Consider the following 24,345-nt stretch of genomic DNA (forward strand, 5'->3'; position numbering starts at 1 on the left):
GTTAGCCTAGCGTGCTTATTTCTTAATAATAATGAATTCAGTTTTAGAACATTTTGCATTACACATTATAACTGAGAATAATCATATACCTAGTGTACGTGATTTATTCAGACATAATTCATTTTTAGAATTAATGCCTGTGAATAAATGATTACTGCAGATGTGGACTGTAATATTTATGGTCTTTTTGGGCAGGATAAGCAATATATTACAATCGCCAAAAGCAGAAACCATACCATAGAGTGTTGTGCTCGGAGAAACAGTAAACATGCTTGGAAATAATATTTCATGCCATTCAATAATTTCAATGTGCTTTGTTACTTTTAATATGAAAAAATATTGTAAATTTTATAAACAAATACAAAAAAATTAGTTATAGGCAACATGTAACGTCACATCTACCTCACAAAAGACTTTCAAAGTCCATAAACTTTTTTTCCATAAGCTTGAGAATTTTTTTGGAATAAATCTACTATGGATTTTTTTTTTAAATCGCATACACCGAGCATTTATATTTAAATAAAATGTAAACACAACTTTAAACATGACATGAAAACTACCTTATGTGCAATTTAAATGTTTGTAGAAATGTGTTGACTATTAAATAAATGTATTTAAAGCTGCAGTAATATTTTGATACTTAATTTCCATTATCTAAATATTCTTTAAAATGTAAAGTTTGTTGCAAATTTGAAAGTGTTTAGACTTTCTTGTATTATTAAGCTATTACATTTTGATTACATATTCAGTCATATTACATAGGTCTTTAAAATCATTATATTATTATAATATATTATATATATTGCATAATAACTATCAACTAACGGCTCGAATATATGTGCATCGTCTACACTGGGAATAGTTACACCTAGTCATGGTTTAATTGAAACAGGTGTAAATATTTATAGGAATACTATACTTAGACTAGACTATGTCTAGCTGATGAAGCTGGATGTACATTTTTTGTAAATTGTTTTATATTTAAGTACAGACAATAAAAAAGGACAATAACACATGATCTTACCTTCTGATCAAGTAAAGATTGGTCAGTGGATGATGGAGTATTAGCCTCTAAGGTATCCTCAACTAAACCCTCTGTCTCCATCTAAAACAAACAACATACAAAATCAATCTTGTAGTTCTGCAGTTGAGTAATCCCGTTTTATTGGTAAAGTTGCTCAGTGTATGAAGGTGGTTACACTACACTTTTTTTTTTGCTCCACTGACTTCCGTTCATTTGTATGTGAATGCTGAAGACAAGAAATACAAGCTAATACAAAGTTCTGCATTCAGCTGCGTACGAAAATTCAAGTTAGGTGTGACATAAAATAGCAAAACAGCCAGAAGTCTACAGGTGCTGGATATCGATTTATAAGATGCATTTATCACTGCATATCAGCATAACACTAGAGATCACTATTAGCCGTTCTACACTCCCTTTTACCTCTTGACCTCTTACCTATTCAGTTGTCTGTCTAACTTTTCAATTTTGCCAATAGTCACTGTTGCCATAAATAGCCAGCTCCACAAGGCCAGTGTAAATGGCCTTTAGATAGCATGCTGGGCTATGCAGCAATTAGCACACATTCTCTGGCGCACCGTGTTGTCTGTATTACTTGTCAGTCCCATAACCCCAAGATCTTCACACCAATTATTTTCTTCAACTATCTATTCATTTTCAACATGAAATCAAAAGGTCAAAAGATAAACAAAGAAATAAATGCATATACGCATATGCATATATTTTTTATTTGCCCCAATATTACTCTGTTTAATTGTAATGCATCTCTTGAGAAACTTTGAAAAGTTCTTTAATAAGAAAAATAAGAAAATAGCCTATTCTTTTTCCACCCACCAAATGCTGTAGATTTATCCAACAATCAAACAAATACTAATGTACTAATATATTCTAATACTACTGGCGTTCCCAGAAATATTTTTGAACAAAATCTAGTCCCCATGATGAAAAGCAAAGGACAGAGAAGAACATTTCTTCTTATGTGTGATCTCTCCATACTCCAGTAGCATCTTAGTCATTCTTTTTTATCTCTTCAAAGCCTTTAGGGTAACTGGAGGAGTTGTAACACTCCTCTAAGGAGTTCTAGAACATGTCCCACCTATCAGAAATGATCTACAATCAGCTCTAAACGGAGACCACTTGAGCTCATGTAGCTCAGGAAAAGCTCAGAGTTAAAGCCGTAGCTTTGTGAGCGGCGGTCCAACATAAAGTATAGCACTGATATGCCTCAGATGCATGAAGTTCAAGTCCCCAGCTTGAGATCTTCTCCATTGTGTTCTATCTATTGTCACTTAAAAAAAAAAAAAAAAAAAAAAAAAGATAGACCAGGCTCTGAGTAACATTGTAAAAGCTAAATGGAAAAGAACTCAAGGACACATCATCTTGAAAATACAGTGAACGATGAATAAACACAGTCAGATGTTACATCTGCATTTATACATTTTTTGAATTGCTAGACATACTAGTTCATCACCTTATAGTAATGTTTTTTTTTTATATTCAGTGTAAAAATGGCAAATATTTGCACCTCATTATTGTATTGTAGTACATTAAAAATAGCATGCATTTACAATATGTTGCGTATAAACTATTATATATATATATTTTTTAAATGACTAAATGGATGCTACCTAATATTGGGACAATAAAGCCCTTCTTACACCTAATCCTAAACCTACCGATTTGTTATTAAATCCCTTGTTAATACTGTTTCTACTGCAGCATAGTAGTAGTGGGCATCTTTTTGTTGTTTATTGACTTTGTTTTCTGTCTTCACACTTTTAATCGTTTAAAAAATAAAGCATCAGCAAACCAGTACATTTTTCTACAATTATGAGGCACCATTATCTTGTCTAGCATCAAACCAATTACCAGCCATTGAAAAAAAAAAAAAAAACCCTGATATTGTCTTTTCTGTCTTGGCGCAGATCATATAAAGAAATCATTGCTGTAGACACTGATATTGATATTTTGTCCGCAAAGGAAAGTAATTGTGGTGGGGGAATGATGGTTTGTTGGTTTTGATTTGTTTTATTGTTGTTGTTAGTTTAGCTAGTCTCAAATTGACTTTTTTTGTACTTTTTCTATTGCATGAAAATTGCATCTTTGAAGACAAAATACATTGCAATATTCATCCAGGTCTTCAAATCAAATGTTACTTGCACAGTCCTGAAAAATGATGTGGATCTGAATTAACTGGAAGAAAAGACCCTTCATTGGGGACTCATAAATCATAAGGGTCGCTTTACTCTGTGAGATAATGATTTGACTATGCAATTAAAAACCTGTTGAAGGCTCTGGCAAAGTCAATCTGCTAAATAAATTAAAAAGAAAATTAAAAGAAGACAATCAAATAAGTTATGATTACATTACAGCACACCGGAAAAGATTTACAATTTAAATGGGAAAGTTTAAATGATCCTAACTTAACTTTTCCTTTAAATTAAGGTAATGTGAGCTGAACTGACTATTATAAATGAGCTGAGTTCTATAATAAAAACACATAATGACTATGTTTGTACTTCTCATTTTCACAAAACATTTTATCTTACCAATAAGAGTAAGTTCGTGGGGCTGACTTCCGGTTACAAGGGATGATTTCAGCATCTTTACTAACTACTGTATGCATACAGTGATTGGTTGACAGAGAAGGGCTCTGTCAGAGATTTATTCATAGAAATATTGGCATAATCAAATAAAGGTTTAAAAAATTAAAAATGTTAATTGCCACATTCAAATAAAGTGTCACTAATTAAACAAGTATATGCTCAGTTAATTGTCAGCCTCTTACACGGCATCTCATAAACAATTAGTGAATATGGATGTAAACAGTCTTTTAATTACAACATAATGAATAATCATGGCTTAATTCCAGTGCACACCAAGAACGATTATTTCATATTCGTCATCTTTTCCTATCAAATTTTTTTTGGGCCTTTACACTTAAAGGCACAATATGTAAGATTTCGCCGCTAAAGGTCGCATGTTCAAAATAATAACAAAGGCAAAGCTTGATGACGCTGTGAACGATGGGAGATGTTCTTTTCACAATAAAAAACAAAAAGAAAAAAAGACGTCGTTTTCACTATTAATTAGGTAATGTATGGAATTCACGATTCATGTTCACGTTTGAGGTAACAAATTGAATTTAATGAATGAAATCTTCACCTTATTGACACGTAAATTGAAAGATAAATTACACAGAAAAATAACAACTTACGTGCATGCATGGCTATATATGCAAACTTTTGTCTGTATCTAACCTGAAGCAGTGTCTTCAGTTGAAGCAGCTGTTCTTTGACAGAAGAGCAGTCTTGAGTCATGAGTTTCAGAGTCAGTTCATCTAATGTCACATGGTCTGACCTTGACCGCTCCAGCCCCTGTTCGCCGTCAAACGACTGTAAAATGCCACTTCTGTAGGTCAGACAAAAAGAAAGAGATCATGGAACATGTGCCAGGTCAGCCAAAGGCCTCAACCTGCAGAATAAAGCTTTAGACAGGCCAACAATAGCCATGTAATCCAGATTCCTTCTGAGTCTGGATGTACAACACAGGGCAAGCAGGGGTTCTGCAGAGAATGTGGTTTTGAGGATTTGAGAATGAAGCGATAGAGGCAAAAGACAGTTGTGTTCAGTGAAGTGAAGTTTAATGTTCTTGTGTGCAGTGACTTTTCAGGGTCTATATTCATGTTCTGATTTCATTTAACATGAATTTAGACATGCATTGCCTTTTTAATCATATAAAACCGACACTGATGCACTTGTGAAGAGTAAATTATTTCAGAATAAAGTTGAAAACTGCATTCAGAATGTGGTTATTACATACAAATATTTGCTTATGTTTTTTAGGTTAGTAGGTTAGTTTTAGTCTGCGATGGCTTAAAGCCAGCCCATTCACAGTCTGTTCTAGGCTCATTGGAAAAATTTTACTTTAGTGACAATTAAAATCAAAAAAATATCTGTATAAACATCATTTGTGTGAAAAGGAATAAAAGTTGTCAGTGTTTTACTACAACCAGTGTTACTTTAACTGGAAAGTGCATTGAAATGTATATATAATATAGGGACATTGAAATGTACTTCACTATTTTGTTTTGCTGTTTCTGGTCTTAAACACTCTTCCAGGTTAAGTAGATTTTGCACCAAAAAAAAGAAAACAAATCAACCAGATTATGTTTAACGCCATTAGTCCAGATCTGTACTACTGTTTGAAAAATATGACAATGTAGGTATTTGCTTGCTTTTACACACTGTGATGAGCAATGACACAATTTACAACAATTTCACCAAACATTAAAATGCATGAACAGAAAGGTCACCTGTTTTCACGGCGGAACTGATCGCTCCTGCCCCAGAGCTGCGGTCGTTTCCACCTCTGAGAAGGCCAGCCATCTTTTTCAGAGTATTCATAAGGTGATGTCCCATCAGTGTCTGTAACAGATAAGTACAGTATTTTAGGAAGTAGTTTTGTGAGTTTCCTTACTGGCCCTCTCTCTAGTATATGGGGTGTCTCTTCTATAATATGAATCAATGGGATTTATTAACCTGATTTATCATTCATCAAATAAGTCCAATACAACAGTAATATTGAGAAACAACAGGCTTATCAAGACATACTGTAAGGAAATACCGTACTGTAATGTCATTTGTTGGGTCAAGTTACCAAAAGTACAGACATTGTTTATTATACATATACACTGAACAACCTTGTAAACTCAGCACTTTTGTTTTTGCTCCCATTTTTCATGAGCTGAATTTAAAGATCTTTCTTTGTACATCAAAGGCCTGATACTCTCAAATATTGTTCACAAATCTGTCTAAATCTGTGTTAGTGAGCACTTTTCCGAGATAATCCATCCACCTCACAGGTGTGGCATATCAAGATGCTGATTAGACAGCACAGTTATTGCACAGGTGTGCCTTAGGCTGTCCACAATAAAAGACCACTCTAAAATGTGCAGTTTTATCACACAGTACAATGCCACAGATGTCGCAAGTTTTGAGGGAGCATGCAATTGGCATGCTGACTGCAGAAATGTCCACCAGAGCTGTTGCATGTGAATTGAATGTTAATTTCTCTACTACAAGCCACATCTAAGGGTATTTGGCAGTACATCCAACTGGCCTTAAAACCGCAGACTACGTATAACCACACCAGTCCAGGACCTTCACATCCAGGATCTTCACCTCCAAGATCATCTGAGAACAGACACCCTGACAGCTGCTGCAACAATCGGTTTGCATAACAATAAAATTCTGCACAATTTTCTGTCAGAAACCACCCCAGGGAAGTTCATCTGCATCTGTCGTCCTCATTGTGGTTTTATTGATGGCACTTTGAATGCACAGAGATGCAATGATGATATCCTGAGGCCCATGTTGCAGCATGATAATGCAAATGACCCCATGTTGCTAGGATTTCTGGAAGCTAAAAAACATCCCAGTTCTTACATGGCATACTCACTTGACATGTCAGCCAATGAGCATGTTTGGGATGCTCTGGATCGGCATAAACGACAGCATGCTCCAGTTCCTCCCAATATTCAGCAACTTCACACAGCTGTTGAAGAGGAGAGGACCAACATTCCACAGGCCTCAAAAGACCCCTCCCCCTCATTACAGTAAAACTGCACATTTTAGAGTCGCCTTTTATTGTGGCCAACTAAAGGCACACCAGTGTTGTCTAATCACACCAGATAATGACCGTTGGATTATCTTGGCAAAGGTGAAGTGCTCACTAACACAGATTTAGACAGACTTGTGAACAATATTTACAAGTAAAATAGGCCTTTTATGTACATAGAAAAAGTCTTACAAATTTGCGTTCAGCTCATGAAAAATGGGGGCAAAAACAAAAGTGTTGCGTTTATAATTTTGTTCAGTGTATTTAACTTAAATTACCATAAAGGGAGAGTACAGTTAAAAAATGTAAACAATTTACTCACCCTTAAGTTGTTCTAAACCTGTATGAATTTATTTTTCTGATAAATACATATGCATATTTTCTTAAAACACACTTCCATAGCACTTCCAAAATAGAAGCTAATGGGGAGCAGCCATATCCTTTGAAATATATTTTTGGATGGTGGATGGTTTGGATGGTGAGCTATGGGTGAGTAAATGATAACCGAACTATACCTTTAAGCAGAAATAAGAGCAGATCCACAAGTGAATTTACACTCCTACACAGACAGAAATACTGCCAGCTCTGTATTCAGTGTTCAGATACTGCTCTAGTAAAATCTTAAAACTCATAATTCCACTCAAACACAGGAGAATGGCATCAAACTCTCCGTGTAAAGATATCAAAGTGACGGCATGAAAAGGCATTCCGTCATAGAAAAACACATTTTTCAGAACTGTTCAATGAACCACACAATTATTGCTCATGCGGCTGTGGAACAGCCTGTTTACAGGCCATAGGCAATAAAGGTCACAGTTGTAATAACTTAAGACCTTTCTGCTGACTCTTAAAAACAAATGCCCAGGGTTCCTGTTCACCTGCGTGAACAAGCCATAGGCCTGCTGCAGGGAGACGTAAAAAATGAATATGTGACCAGAGCAATAAACTGCCATATCCATGATGAAAAACGTCTAAGACAGTGTTACAGGAAGACAGGAAAGACAACTGATTTGCACACATGTAACCCTGTGTCCCCCAGTTGTGATCAAGAATTTGTGAATTTGTAGTGGAAGAGTTGAAAGTAAGAGGATGTTTATTTGTTTATGTACCATCACTCACCACTGTGTAACGATGCATCTTCAGACAGGTCCAAATCCAACATGAGGTCATCTTCCTCCAGGTCACATGACTCCACATTTTCCAGGTTGTCGAGAATGGCCTTAAATATAATATGTGAAAAAAGAGTCATGACAGGATCTCTGCAAACTATCTTATATGAGAACAGACATATACATACATATACATATACATATATATATACAGTATATATATATATATATATATATATATATATATATATATATATATATATATATATATATATATATATATATATGATATTTGTCTTAAACAATTCAACCTGCCTCTTTACAAATGTATATTTTGCACTTCCTTTCATCTCTAAATCATCCTTAAAACAGAAATAACTTTTAGAAATAGGGGGATAGTAGACAAATTTAAAAGATAAGGATGGGTAAATTCAAGATGAGAAAGCAATGGGCAGAGTAGACTTCTCTGAAGGAGGAAGCAAGACAACTGATGCGTATTCAAGCAAGAAACAGTTCTCATACATGATGGAAGTCACCTCCCCTCTCCACAACTCATCTCTCTCAGAGAAGATTTAGTGCCAGCTGAGGACCTCTGACCTCTGTTAAATGACTTTTCCCCATGACCAGCTATCTACTCACGGCATGACAATAGAGGTATACCCAGAAGGGAACAGGCGAAACGATGCAGGATAAAATGAGAGGTTTCTTGGAGTGGGCAGAGTGTTTTTTTTATTTTATTAAAAAAATGATGACAACACTGTAAGTGTGAATCACGCATAATCTGAAATGTCTCATTTTATATTCTGTATTTTTTGCCCTTACCAATTTTGGATGTTTTCAACTTATGCAGATATCATGCAGATTCTTAACTTTCTAAATTACTCCTTTTTCTAAACTCTTATCACCCAACTGTAAATTTTGTGACAATTTTGCCCCTGAAACTCATTTGAAAGTTGTTGAACAGAAGCTTTAATAGTCAAACAGAAGCTTTTGATTTAGTGCAGCTTTTAATAGAATCTAATCATATATGGACGCACTTGATCTTATAATGCCTTACGGGTTTTTCTGACAATAATCATATTATAGTTAACACGCCATTATCATTGAATGCTCTCAAACTACACCCATCTGACTCACTGCACTAAAATTTTGTATTCTGCAGCTCCACTAAGGACTAAACAGCATAAGCTGACTGTTGAACTGTGAAAAGACACTTCAGATTTATACTTCAGATTTCTTATGAAATATTAAAGAAATTCTCTTATAAAGTATAAGAAGGCTGTCAGAGATGTCAGACCAAATTTTTCAACTCTTATGTCATAACATTTTTTTTAATACCATTAATGCTGTGTTAAACCGTGTTCTGTGTGTTCATACTACAGAGTCGGTAGCTATGTGTGAGCATTTGTGCTGGTTTTTATTAACAAGATTACGCATACCATTTAACCTGTTGCTGGAGACCCTATAGGCAGGTGTCTTTAGCCAGCTTATTTTTATTTATTTCTTTTTTTACATGCCATTGTTAATCAGCTCACACCAACTGACTCTTCTCTTTCCCAGAGCATAACACACTTAATTCTGGCATCTTATGTTAGGCCATACAGGAAAAAACTGGGTGTTTAACTGCACAGTGCTTTAAAGCTTGATTGACAAGTCTTGATTTAGATTAAATTAAATTAGATTTCTGTAACTCTATTTGGGGATCAGTCAGTCTTCTCTAAACCCTCTTCAAATGGTTCAAAATGCAGCTTGCATGAGCATATTACACCTGTGCTATGGTCTTCACACTGGCTACCCATGTTCTACAGGATTCATTTTAAATAGCTCTTATTGGTTTTTAAGTATTTAAATGGTTTAGCACCATTATACTTCTCTGACCTGTTAATAGACCTCCAACCAGCAAGAGCTTAGATCAGCCAATTTAAGACTCTTAGTGGTTCTTAAAAGCAGACTAAAGTCTTCAAGTGACTGAATATTTGCCATTGCCACTCAGACTTTGGAATAGTCCACCAATTTATATCAGAATTGCTCCCACACTATCCATTTTTAAATGTAGGTGGCTTATTATCTTTGATTTAAAACTGATTGGATCTGTAATTTGTAGTTTTGTAGTTAATGAATTGCACACTGTTATAGGTTTCTCAAACAAAAGTTTGTTTACCTCTTGGGTAGTGTTGCATTCAGTTCTCAACCAATGCTGTCTCTCGTCATGGTTAGCCCCTAGTGTGCTTGAACATGTTCATGTGTTTTTGAGGAAGGTAATTCAGGGAGGGTGGGACCTTATACTTTCAAATATAGCTTGCTAGTCTCTCAGAAATGACTTATCAAAAAAAAAGTGCAATTAACTGAAAAATACTGTGATTGCTGCATGTTTCAGAGTGAAGACATTTCGCATTAGAAATAAAACAATCTTAATGTATTTTAGAATACTTATGTCACATATATTGTAAATAAAAAATAATAAATACAAAAAAGGTAGGTTACACTTTATTTTAAGGTGTCCTTGCTTACTTAGGTTAGGGTACCAAAAATTATATTTTGTAACAATATTTAGTTTTCCTGCATGTCATATGGCCATTAACTGATACTTGAGAAACATAACCATTTAAATGAGTGCTTTTAAATGAATGACAGTGAAATATTAACTTAAAAATATAAACAAATCCGATCAAAAATGTAAGGTCTCCCTGTCACACCTTAAAATAAAATATATTATATACTAAATAAAATATTATACATTAAAGTAATGAGTAATATTAATTAACTACATGTACTTACTATATGGTTACTATAAAGGTCCACATAATAAGCATAAAAGGACATAGGAAATAAAGTGTTACAAAATATTTAATGTGAAAATGGGTTCAGCCAAGAAAAAAACCTTCAGGAACCCCTGATATTGCGGATAGGGTGCAAATCAGAAATATGCTTTTTATTGTGGTGATTTTGCTTTCGCTTAAACGCAATATCACACCTGCGTACGTGCGCAATGGCTCTATATCAGCATGAGGTAATCACAGTCGTGCTGAGCCATATCACACTCCTACTCATGTGATATTGCTAAGCGTTATGAAGCAGGTCAAACAGGTTGACAGCCTCGACAAACAGCACTGATGAGATGATAACGGTGCCATGCACCAACAAAAATTCTTTATAGAAGAATTCTTTATAGACTGCACATTGTAACACAAATGTACCACAAATGTATTTCACAAATGTTATAGTTTAACATTAAATCTAATACGGACAATCTATTTGAATATTAACAAACATTCATTTTGTTTTGTTTTGTTTTGGGGTTTTTTTCTTTTTTGAGAGTAGGCTGAAAGCTGGAAAAAAATATGGGGAGTCCTGAAGCTTTTTCAAAACGGAAGAGTGAAAAGGTTTTTCTGAGTAGTAAACTCATTTCAGTCTGTGTGCCCATACAGCTATATCACTTTATTACAATCAGTGATGGCAGTCCCTTTCATTTTTATTACTCCTACTGTAAGAAACATGGCCTAAATAGTAAAAACTAACAAGTCTAAATACATATTATAGACTATGGTTTGAGCCAAAGTTATATGATTTATACATGAAAGGATGAAGCGGGAGAGACAGATAAAGTTTCAAACAAGGTCAAGAAAGTGCTTGCCTAACTTATCAATAAGAACAGATGCAGAAAATCTGACCTTGACAGTCGAAACTAAATAACAATGTATTTGAGAAAGATCATTATTTACAGTCTGTCTTTTCTCTAGCTCCAAGAGCAGCCTCTTTTCCCTCACTGGAAGCACTGCTGAATGAGCTTTACGGTCTGCTCCATTTTTGGCCTTTCTCACCCATCAGACAGTAATTTGCTATTTCATGGTGCTTTTTTTCATTAAGACAACAAAAGGCCATTTCTCATACAGCTTCCAAGCCTTCACACAAAGGAGCTACAGCCTTTCAAACATGGCCCAGATGTGACCGGCTCTATTCATACATACATACAATTACCTCGCTCGCGGCTTACACCAAGGAAGCTTGCTTTTCAAGACTAACCTTTTGATAAATAATTTATATGTATGTCTCACATACAAGCAAGACCTAAAATACTGTTATTTTGCATTTGATTACAATTTTTTAGTTTGTTCATTGAATTTTGATTTGCACATTCTTTTAAGGCTGCACGATTAATCTGAGAAGAAAAAAAAAAAAAAAAAAAAAAAAAAAATCACATCTCGATTCATACATAAATTCGACCTAATTTCTAAATTACGGTGATTTACACGTATTTCTCTGCATTTAGATCGTATTGGTCACACTCACACAATAACAAAACACTATTAATTTACCAATCAGTCATAAATCTTCATCAATTTTATCTCATTGGCCGCGTTCGCTTCAGTCTCGCACACAGGAACAGACAGATTTACTGACCTGCATTATCTTGCTACTCATCAACTTTCCATCCTAACATTACTCCAGAGACTCTTTAAAAGCCTACAAAACCTGAAGTGATGCAGATGGACGCAATTACATTTTCTGCTGAATATTCCGGCTAAATCCAAATATAGACTGTGGCAAGTCTGTGTTGTTAGCCAACTTAAACCACAGCATAGCTGTGTCACTGTAAATACGGTATCATAAATATCATGAAATCTTACCCAATTAATCCCAAATGTTTTGTTTGTTAGCACGTTTTATTGCAGTGAACCATTTTAGTCATCTATCGGGATCCTTAGGAACATGATAAAATTATTTCCCTTTTGTTTTATTGGACAATTATGTCTGTCTATATAGGAAAATGCATATTTTCAATTAAGGATGTTTATCGCTATTTTGCAAAATGAAAGACGGCTTCCCTTATTGATAATGTCTCACTTAGATTTTTTCGTTTGGACTTTTGCTAGATGTTGGACTAAAACATAATAAAAAAATTAATAAATCACGCTATTTGTATTTACCAACATAAAAATTAACTTGAAGCAAAAGCGCTACCGCTTATAATGAAGCGGGATTGACGAGCCTTCCTCAAACAGTTATGTTGAGAATCTTCTGATTTACTTAACAAATACCGATTTAGGGGGTGAGAAACTGGCCAAGGGAGGTCCACCATGTTTAAATAGCGTAAGGTCTGTAAGTTCTAAATAGTCTGGTTTTAAATGATTGTTTTACAACTGTCAACACCAAGGCTATGGCTGCTCCTGACTATGTTAAAAGCTTTTAAATTTCTCTTTAAGGGGTCTAAAATAAAAGTTCTGGTAACACCAGAACTTCATTATACTGAATGTACTGGGGGGTTTTTTGTTTGTCTGTTTGTTTTTTCTGCAATAAATTTTGGTTGAAAATGAAACTTGTGATCTCAATTCCTATGATTCACATTTTAGCAGAATCGTTTAAGGAAAAACAAATCATTCCCATTTTGATTTTTATAATTCAAGCCTTTCCTAAAAGACTTTAAAAAGGGAGTGTGTTCAAAAGCATATTAGTTTCCTGTGGAATTAACATTAGTATTAAGAATTGTAAAATTGTAATTTTTTGTATTGTAATGACTGCTATTTAAGATAATAGCTTTGTTTTGGAAGGTTGTTTCAAACCCAGCTGGTACAATACCACCTCAGTTTTTGGAACATGAAAATCATCTAATTGGCATCATTCCTTTAGTAACTGCTGGATGTCACTTCACAGTTAAGTTTTACACAAGAAACACATCTCCAAAACAATTCATGTTGGATTTCTTGATATTGGGGGGTGTAGTAGCAGCTTTTAGAAGCAGAAAGACACTAATCAATATTTCAGATGGGTTCTTGTGTCAGTTGCGCGTGATCATCTGAACACACTGTATTGAAATTCTGAAACACTCTAGATAATGTTTACAGGAAAGGAGACAAAAAATTAACTTAACCCAATTTTGCAGCAGAAAAACAGTAAGAAAATGAATGAAGGACAGAACCTCAACTAATTAGAGCATTCCCGTGACAAGGTCTACTGGTCTACAATTACAAGGGATTGATGTGGCAACAAAAAAGTCCTAATTAAAGCATTAGCTCATCTGAAAGAAAAAATAAATAAATAAAACATAGTTTTTTTGGTTCTTGAGCCCGAAGCCTGTACTTTTTGTTCTTGTTCATGCAATTACTATGAATAGGTACTAACACTTCATGCTTTAAAAATAACTCAAAAGGCACAGTGAAAGTATTATTAAAGTAGTCTACACATGTCATATAAATTTAAAGGGGTCATATGATGCAATTTCTATTTTTCTTTTCTTTAGTGCGGAATGTAGCTGTTTGTGCAAGATCTGCAAAGCTACAAAGGTCACAGTGCACTGGGACAGCTGGCCAATCAGACCAGACTGTGCTTGTCGGAAGCAGGGGTCTTTGTAGAAAAAGACTAATTTGGGAGAAGCGGGGAATAAAGGAGCTACAATAATTAGAAAAATTATGTGTTTCTTGAACACTAAACCCTGTCAACATATTCTATTACACCAATTAATCTATTACACATCTTAAAAACAGCATCATATGACCCCTTTAAATAAGGCAAAACGTACATCAGCAAGCCATTATGGCAAACACAGGGTGAATAAAGTATTGTATCACCCTGAATGTTTTGAAACAACCAAAATAATTCTGCTTTTGTGTGTGTGTGTGTGTGTGTGTGTGTGTGTGTGTGTGTGTGTGTTCCCATTGCCCCATGGAGTGGTATTTCAATCTGCGATTACATTCACAATTCTTAGTTTTGTTTTGGTTTTTTCTGATGATGATGATGATATATGTTGGCACAATGTGGAAAACAGCATAAGTGGAGAAATCTAGTGAAAATGAGCAAGTTCAGTGTTCACTGCGCTGGAGCAGCACCCCGCTGTGAAGCCCTAGGCAGCTGCCTATATTGCCTATGGCATTGCCTGTTGTTCTTCCATGCAACACAAAGAGAGTCATGGAGGTCACTCGAGCTGCTCTTTTTCATAAAATAGATGCAAACTGGGACTAAGGCTGTCAGGTTCTAAAAATTACCATTTAAAACAGGGTTCGGATTGACATGAGAATGATTTATGAGCTATGATTTGTGGCAGAATTTTCGCTTTGAGTATTCCATTAATGGGGAAAAAAACATCCTCTCTGTCTGCTGTATTAACGAGGAGAGTTGCTCAGTCTAAGTTAAATACTTGCTTATCTGAACTTGTGAAACTACTGTACTGTGCACAGTACCATTTGCTCAGCTCTGTCAGGTCCCTAATGCCCCGTAAATATTGATAATCTAGCACTGTTCCAGAGGCTGGTATTCTTTAAGCCTAATCTTATTGAGTAAAAGCAACTCAACCAAAACAACTTAAAAGTTGACCTCATTTTACTAGCTAATGAACATGCCAGAAAGACCTCACAATGGAATAAACAGTTGATGCCTAAAAAAAAATATTTATTAAATAAATTCCATTTTAAAAGTGCATCAAGTATGAAGGTATAAGTTGAACTAACATAGGCTTTTAATTCAATTATTTATTTATTTATAATGTCTATATATTTAGCAAATATTTTATGAGACAAAGCGCTAGTTAACACTGTCTGTTAATTACATCAGTGTTTTTTTTTTTCAATAGAATGGAGATAGTTGAAGTATAGTATTTAGGGTAAAAGCAACCTTATTGTTGGAGTGAGCGGGCAAAAAATATATAATCAATAAAAAAATCTTATTCTCATTCTTAATCTTTAAAAAAAATGATTTGATTATTGACAATCAAACAGTATCATGTATTAAGTTATTAGTGATAAGGGTAATCATACTTATAATGAAATGATTACACTTAATGTTATATTAAATCAAATATAATATAAATGATTGGATCTTTGAATAAATATTAACTTATTCTGGGTTCACCTTCAAGCTTTTTAAGAAACTCTTTGTAGAATCTTTTTTTTTTATTTGTGTTTTTCTGTATTTTTAAAATGAACAATTTTTAATTACAAATTTTTTTAATTATCTATTACTCAAGCTACATTATTTGTATCAATAATGAGAGGTCCGTGCTGATAAGCTTTTCGCCCCAAGTGTGGGATAAAAGACCCCCCTTCACTATTTCATACATTGTTATTTTCTCACAAAATGTGTTACTCACTCGTTATTCGACACAATTTGCCTGCAAACATTGCCTGCTACAGAAAATGCAGTTTTCCTTAGGGTATGCTTTTAGCCCTATTGTACCCTAAAACTTTTATTCAGTAGAGAAAAAAGTTAGTTACACCTTTTGTACTGTTGTTTACAATTAAAATCAAATGCTGTTGCAAACTCGCAGTGTCTTTTGCAAATTGTTATAGATTAGGTTTTGCCTTCAGGAAAGAATGACAAAAAAAAAAAAAAAGAAAAATGTGTTATCTTAATGGATTCGGTGCCATAGTGAAGGCCCTAAAGTAATGCTTGGCAGGCAACAACAACAACAACAGACGGTCCTGGAGAACTAGGAAGATGCATCAAACTTCTTAACAGCCCAAATGACTAGACAATGTTGAGAAAGTAGCGTTGTAAGTGAGAAGGGTCCATAAGGGAGAATATTAAAGTAAAAGAATGAGAGAAAGAATGTAGTCTCATACAAAATCTCTCTTGCTTCAACTATCTTGTAACTATCTCCCATGTTGGAAACATGCTGCCCTCTAGTGGAGCACTGCCTCATCTGACAAGTTCTTGTATTTGTTCAGGTTTGAGGGGATCAAGTTTGCTGATGGTCATGTTGTTGTTTAATGCTCCTTAATTACATCAGCAATGTTTTAACATGTCCTACATGAAAATCAGTTTGATCAGGTCAAGTTCCTACTCCCACAATTTAAAGACTGAATACATGCTATATACATTTTGTCTTAACATTTACGTTGTCACATGGCTTCCTATAATTTTAACTGGTTTGGCTACCCAGTGTTTCAAACACATCAAAAACTTGGCACTCGGCATAACCCAGGTCAGTGAGCAGGTGCAGACACACAGTAGACTGGGTCAGCTGAACTGTCTGAGCAAATTTACATAACCAGCGGGAAGAAAATCATCCTTTCTGACTCAGCCAATCAGACGAGGAGCGCTGATATCCGAGCGTGACAGACGTTCTGGCAGAGAGAGGGAGCAGAACATTGTCGCTCGGATTTCTTTCCCTTGGTTACATCCCGAGTCATTTCTGTGCCTTGTCAAGTCATAATGCATGCTATATTTACTATATTTCCTAATTAAAGGGTTACTTCACCCCAAAATTGTAATTTTATCATTAATCACTTACCCTCATGTTGTTCCAAACCCATAAAAGCTTTGTTCATCTTCAGAAATAAAATTTAGCATGCATATTTTTGATGGAATCTGAGAGCTCTTTGACCCTCACATACACGGTCGACGTCTAGAAACGTATGAAGGAGATTGGTAAAATGATCATGGGTTCAACCATACTTTTATGAAGCTACAAGGAAAAAAAAAAATAACTTCACATTAAACCTAATCATAACGCTAAATTTATCAGACTCATCTAGTCCACTTCCAGCCTAACAGTGTTCATCGTTGTGCTCCTTGAGCTCAAACTTTCAGGGACACTTACCTCTGATAACAAATCATTACTAACTGTTTATCTGCTTTAAAACTATATGTAAAAAGTATTATACAACTAAATGTTTTATAAAACAAAAAACAACATTCATTTTGGATTGGATATTGCCAAGTTTACACACATTTTCTGACCATTTTGTTGGCCTACAGTTAAAGCAGTTAATTTAGTCAAATGTGCCATATATGATGTATTTATTTATTTATTTACTGTGTGTATATACATATTACATATATTATATATGCACACGCACAAGGGAGGTGGATACTGTCGGCTACTTACAGCATTTTTCATCCTAATTTACACCTTCACAGTGACCACAACACTGTACTGTTATAAATTTGCCTGTGTTTTAATCACACATCTGATGAAACCACCTGGCAGAGTTGTGAAATGAAAGAGGTGACATCCCATTAATGTGTAATACACAGTTGCACAGATGCACAGTGGCTGTAGTGTCAAGAGATAAAAGTTCTGTCACCTTTAATTCACCTTCATGCTTTACGCCAAGTTTCAGCATCAGTGACACAACATTGACATCAAACCAGGCACAATACAAACAAATATATGACTCCAGTCGAAGAGGAGAGCAAATGAACAAGAAACTGAATTTGGGACTATTTCTTCCAACAAACTTATTGTATGAATTTTTAAAAATAGAGCATGAGTCATCAAGAGCTCCTTTATGACAAATTCCTCCCCATTCCTCATTTTATTTTATGCAAAACATCTTGTGTTTCACAGAAAAAAAGAAAGCCATATGGGTTTGGAACAACACAAGGTTGTTGAACTATAAATGAACTATTCCTGTAGGATGTCTTGTAAGATAAGCTTACTGAAATGGATGACGCTTTCTTTAGAGCAAATATTTTTGAGTTTCTTCTGCCCTCCTGTGGTCCTTGAAGGTAAAAGCTGTACAGAACTACTTCAGCTACTGTGTTCTGCTGGTTTCCTTCAGAAATGAATTTGAGGCTCATCAAACCAAAAATGTTTTTATTCTTATAGTCTGAGATCGGTTCAGGTGCTTTTTTGCAAATTGAGCAAGTGGGCTTTCATTTGACTTCGCAGTGTTGCTGTCCTTTATGGGTTTTTTTGTTGTTTGTTTGTTTTGTTTTTGTTGTTTTTCTCCTACCACCTCTATAAGTAGTTCAAAACACCATTCTAGTAAGACTGGGAACTTTAAATTCAGCAGAAATGTTTTTCTTAACCTTTCCCAGATCTGATGGCTTGGTTTTTGCTCTGATGTGTATTTTCAGCTGTTATTTTCCAAATCGTGCATGATTAGCTGAATTTACCATAGGTAGACTCCAATGAAAGTCTACAAAATTTCAAAGATGATCCTTGCTTGAATTTTACTTGAATATTATCAAAATTATAGAATATTATCAAATTCCTGTATATCATAATACACTGGTTCCAGTACCAAAGCATTATACAAAATTATTTATCCTTATCTTAAATATTGGTTTAAGATTAAATCTGAACAAAATCAGTAAGAAAAAAAAATCAGGTAAAATCATAACTACTTGTTTTTTTCTTTTTCAAAAATTAACAATGTCACACAATGCACAGTAAACGCATGTGCAGTGTAAATTAATATCCACAAGATATCTCTTCCTGACCAGTCACTTGCTATAAGCAAGTCATCAGGGCTATATATAAAAATATTAATTAAACATTAGCAAAGATACAATAAAACAAAATCATGAAAAGTAGTGATAGAAACATGCAAATGTTGTTCATCTGTTCATCAAGTGCCATGATTGCAAAACAAAATTTCACAAAACAGATAGCTGCACTAATTAAATGATTTGGAATATGGCTTAAACACTGAAAGATAAATATCATTAAAGGAAAAAAGGCAATTAACAACCTATTATTGCTATAAAAAGGGATAAAGGCTAACGCTGTAAGCATAAATGCAGAGTCATTCTCTCGTCTGACTTTGATTTCACCTCACCGTTTACTGACTGCCATAACGCTGACAATCTGATCATCTGCTTCCAATGGAAAGACGAATGAATATCAGCAGGAGCCAATTTGGAGTACTCTCAGTATTATGATGCATAATCACAGATGCACATTCAATAAATCAACCCGACAGCCTTATCCAGCCCATCTCTAGGCTATGAACACAAGAGCAGTCCTGTCAACATCACAATAACCGAGATTTGAAATGCCAACCATAAAGCACACCGATCCAGAAAAGCTTTGGCAGTACATTTCAGGAGGTTGCAAATAAGATTGCAGAGTTTTCTACACCCTTAAAAATAAAGGTGTTTAAAAGGTTTTTCACAGCGATGCTACAGAAGAACCAATTTTGCTTCCACAAAGAACCATCGCTTCTTACCTTTTTATAATCTGAAGAACCTTCTTTCAACACAAGAACCTTTTGTGAAACAGTAAGGTTCTTCAGATGTTAAAGGTCCCACGTTGTACACCTTTTTGGAGTTTAATTTTAGGTGTTGATGTTGTTATCAATGGCACCAGTTAAAATTTCTTGCGATGTTGGGAGCCAGAATCAATATAATACAGCCTTAAATTAGAAATATGATCGTTTACCCAATGTTACTGCCTGACAAAAAAAATTACAGCTGTGGTAAAACACCATAAAACAAGCGGACTGGACAGAAACGAAAGTCAAAAATTCTTGAGTTTGCACACTTCTTACTAGAAAAGGTTCGATAAAGTATTGTCTTTTGTTGTTATGGGCAGGTGTAAAGTTTTATTGCATCTGACGACTATGTCGTTTATGAAATAGTGTCTGTGTAAATGTGTGTAAACAACAAACTGACAATCTATATATAATGTGTTATTGTATATGCATTGTTGTGATTAGCATATTATTGGTCAAAAAAGTTACATTTTCATGCCAGGGGACCTTTAAGGTCATGTAATCAACTTCAATAATCCCCTAATTAGGAAACTGTTTATGAAATAATGTTTGCTTTGTTGTCAGTATCAGTCTTTGGACTCACCATGCTGTTGAGATCAGAATCAAAGCTTCCACAGGGGTGTCCAGAGCCTCCCAGAGCCTCCATTCCCTCCTCGTCCCACATGTAAGTTCCTCCAGAGCTATCTGAGGGTGATAGGTCCAAAGACGATCCATGAGGAAAATCACCTACAGGGGACAATGTCTCACGCTCAAAGCCATCTTTACCAGCTGCAAGAAAAACAATAAGGTTGTTAGAAATGATAATAAAGATAGATTTTAAATGAATATTAGTGACAATATTACATCATTATGGTGACAAAAATATAAATACTGAAATAAGAGAATCTATTTTAACTATGAAAAAATTGAACACTTCACCTATCAACACTACATTACTATATAATTGTACCGCTATTCAAGCTGAAATCACACTGGCTTGTTTCTACAATACAATGTGCTAAACTCCCATCAAGTCAGGCATAATTGAAATTGTTGTGCAATTATTACAGTAATCTGCAGGCAACACAAAAAGTCTTTGAAGGGGAACCTGTAATTTTATTCTTAAGAAAAAAAATGTGGTTAAGAATTTATTTGAGAAGTATTCAGTTGTTGCATTTATGAACATTAAAGTATTTATCTTCAAAAAATTTCTTAACTTCCTAAGAAAATATTCATGACTCTGGTCCCAGGACATGTATAGGGGGCATGTACAGTATCGCATTCTAAAGATAGCGACCAATGTAGGCTGCAGACAGCAAGTCAACTAACTAGGGTTTGAACGGTCAAAAAAAAAGAAGGAAACAAAAAAGTTGAGGTGTAATGGGACTAGATTGATTCACAGACACACCTGTGAGGCCCATCCCTGCCCAGTCAACAGTTTCGGATAAGAAGTTGTGCAGGCTGGTCACAGCTGATTCCTCATTGCACTTGCTAATTAGAGTGTTGTCATCTTTACACAGTCCAAAGTGATCCAACCCTTTGCTGAGGCTAGGCAGCAGAAGGGTCTCACCTCCATTCCCAAGATTATCAAAGTCATCCATGTACTCTTCACTAGTGTCATTATGCTCCACAGAGGAGGACGATGATAGCGACATGTCCTCCAAGGAGGGGCCCAGACTCCCTTCAGACTCCTTTGCTTCAAAACAAGTCTCATCTGGGACAGTTTCAATACTTGCAATGTTGCTACTTGGTTCTGAACTGGGTTCTGCTATCTTTGTAGTGTCTTGGACATTTTTACTCAATTCTTCATCTTTTTGGACAATTCCGAGGAGAACAGGACGGGGATGTTTGATTAGAGTTGGACGTGTAAGTCTATAACTAAGCACAGAAGTTTTGTTACCTGAAAAGCTGGGTAAAAGAGATTTCTTTATTGTGTTTGTCTGCAAAAGATGACTGCTAGTAGTTACAGCAGGCCTTGGAATTCCGTATTTATTTACTTTTTCTTCGGATAATACTGTATTGGGCTGTATGAGGGAAGATTTAGCCACTGGAGACTGTGCCAAAGGTCTGGGAAGTTCCTTAGCAAGCTCTGTAGCTTTGTTAAAGGAGAAGGAACGGGTAATAGGTGGGTTTGTGGGGCATGTTGCCCTCTTGGAGTGAGTAAAACTCTGAGAGCGCACTATGCTGTCTTTAGAGTCAGACTTGATGCTGTCATTGGACAGGGATAGTTTGCTCTGCAGGGTTCTTTGTTGGGAAACATGACCAACACCGGGACCTGAGGAACCACATCGCCCATTACCAACACCTACTCCATTCTGAGAAGCCATATTATTATACAGCGGATTTCCTGTTGAAAGTCGTTTTGGAGTAGTCATGCGGGGAAAGGTTTTGCTAGGCTGGGGTATGCTCCTGGGGCAACTACTTTGTAAAGCACTTTTACATTTTACTGCAGCTGCAGGGGAAGGCTTTTTAGTCAGCATCACTGATGTTACATTAGTTGCACTAGTCTCTACATCCAAGTCACAGTGTTGAACTTTATTTCCAATGTCCTCTTCACCCTTTCTCCAATTTAGGGATTGTAGACGTGTCATATTATTGGGCCTGACTAGAAGTCCACCTTTAGATTCTGAGGAGGAAACCGGGAGGGCAGATCCTTGGGGAAGGGCAGTCATGGTGCCTGAGGGACGGGAAGCAAACTTGGGCAGCCTGGAGACCATGTTGAGCTGTTTGACAGCCTTCCTTTCCATCAGATAGGTTCACCACCATGGATGTGAGGACAGAACTGCAAAAAACAAAGCAACAGAGGACAACATATAAACCAAGCAGCTAGCTTTCATGTTGTACAGAAGGGGTGGCCAATCCTGTTCCTGTAAAGTTCAGTTCCAGCCTTTATCACAACCAAAACAGCTATTAAAGAATTGTAAAAGCACTTGATGATCACAGACAGACATGTTTGATCAGGGTTGGAACGTAACTCTGCAGGTTAGTACATCTTTAAAAACAGGATTGTCAACCCTGAAGCTCATGGATATACAGAGTATGCACATGTAATATCACAGGTCCTTTATTATTATTTTATACATACATTCTGAAAATTCTATAATCTTTCACATATATTTAAATTTGATAAAGTGATGATGCAAATGGGGGCAAATTATGTTTCATCTGCAAGAAATGCACCACACAAATAGCTTTTTTGCCTTCAGAAGACCTGGGTAAAAGGGGTCAAACTGGGTCAAACTGAGTATGGTAATCAGAGTATGGGCTAGTAGTACTAACACTGTATGGACAATAACAAAAACAGCATTTTGCTAAACATATCCTAAAGGAAATTCTTTTAAAATGTTTTAATATTTTTGCAAATATTAAGAGAATTCAAAATTATGTTTTCAGGAAAAAGCAAATCACTGAACTATGTTGGTAACAATGAAACTTGTGATCACAACAAACAACAAGTGTTTTGATCTTAATTAGATGTGCAGAGCAGTGGGGCGCAAGGACCAGAATTGAGAACCTCCTTATTTCTTTTTCCTGAAATGTACTCTTGTTCGAAGGGACTGACATTAGGATTTCAACAATAAAACCATTAGACGCAGTCCTCGAGGCTTTAAAATTGCAGGCAAATGATATACATGGACTTTTAACAAGAAGACATCATATGAGAAGTCCAATCTTCCAGACAATACTTCTGTAGATTAAGATCAGAGAGGTGAAAGCCACGTGTGCTTGGATGATGCAGGGGTACAAAGCATTACACAATCATTACAAACAAATGTTCAAAAGCCTTGTCCGTATTAATGAATTCTCTGGAGGGATAAAGTATGACCAAGTAGAGATAATGCCATATTGCCAAGAGTAGGTGAATACAAAGTATCTATTCAAGAGCAAGACATGCCCTGTGACTAACTGAGAGCCATCAGTACAGAATGTTCAAGCCTTTAAAGTATTTGTGTATTGTTGCACTGAAAAGTTTGGTAATCACTTTTTAGATTTTTTGATCTGACAATCTTACTAAACTAGCAACACACAGATAAACCAAAGACCTACAAGGTGAATTCTGGAAAAGTTGGGGGGGGGGGTTTTATTATTAAAATAACAACTTACAATTTGATGCCTGCTACAGGTCTCAAAAGAGTTGCTGGAAAAGCAAGAATTATTCAAGAAAAGATTCAGCTAGTAGAACATCTAGCAACTAATTAGGATAACTGACATCAGTAATATAAGAAGATTATCAATAAAAGTAAGTTTTAGTATGTTTTACTAAATGGGCCCAGGAATACTTAGAAATAGAAACCACTGAAAACACTGGTAAACACAATCTACAATGCCATCTGCAGATGCCAACAAAAGCTCAATCATACAAAACAAATGTATGTGAACAAGGCCCAGAAGTGCTGTCATGTCCTGTGGGCCAAGGCTCATTTAAAATACACTGTTTTAAATGGAAAAGTGTTTTATGGTCAAATGGTACGTGGGGTGCATAAGTGCATATGGTATGGGCAGCTTGCGTGTTTTAGAAGGCACTATGAATGCTGAAAGGTATGTAAAGGTCATATTATATCATATTATGCTTCCCTCCAGACAACGTCTATTTCAGAGAAGGCCTTGTCTATTTCAGCAGCACAATGCAAAACCAAATACTGCAGATATTACAACAGATATTACATGGCTTTGTAGTAGAAAA

General features: G+C 35.5%; 1 protein-coding gene across 6 annotated transcripts in view; it reads right to left on the reverse strand.

Annotated features, from left to right (window-relative positions):
- Positions 1-24,345, reverse strand: part of ccser2b (coiled-coil serine-rich protein 2b) — a 49,853-nt gene that overhangs the window by 15,299 nt on the left and 10,209 nt on the right. For all 6 annotated transcript variants that reach the window (XM_043253841.1, XM_043253843.1, XM_043253842.1 and 3 more), the window contains 6 exons: positions 21,070-22,443; positions 20,266-20,450; positions 7,760-7,859; positions 5,337-5,448; positions 4,282-4,432; positions 1,025-1,105 (listed from right to left, as the gene is read on the reverse strand). In XM_043253841.1, the coding sequence (XP_043109776.1) occupies positions 1,025-1,105; positions 4,282-4,432; positions 5,337-5,448; positions 7,760-7,859; positions 20,266-20,450; positions 21,070-22,408 (1,968 nt within the window). In that variant the 5' untranslated portion in view covers positions 22,409-22,443. The remainder of the gene's footprint in view (positions 1-1,024; positions 1,106-4,281; positions 4,433-5,336; positions 5,449-7,759; positions 7,860-20,265; positions 20,451-21,069; positions 22,444-24,345) is intronic.

Source organism: Puntigrus tetrazona, chromosome 12 (genome assembly GCF_018831695.1).
Source record: "Puntigrus tetrazona isolate hp1 chromosome 12, ASM1883169v1, whole genome shotgun sequence".
Classification (NCBI taxonomy): Eukaryota; Metazoa; Chordata; class Actinopteri; order Cypriniformes; family Cyprinidae; genus Puntigrus; species Puntigrus tetrazona.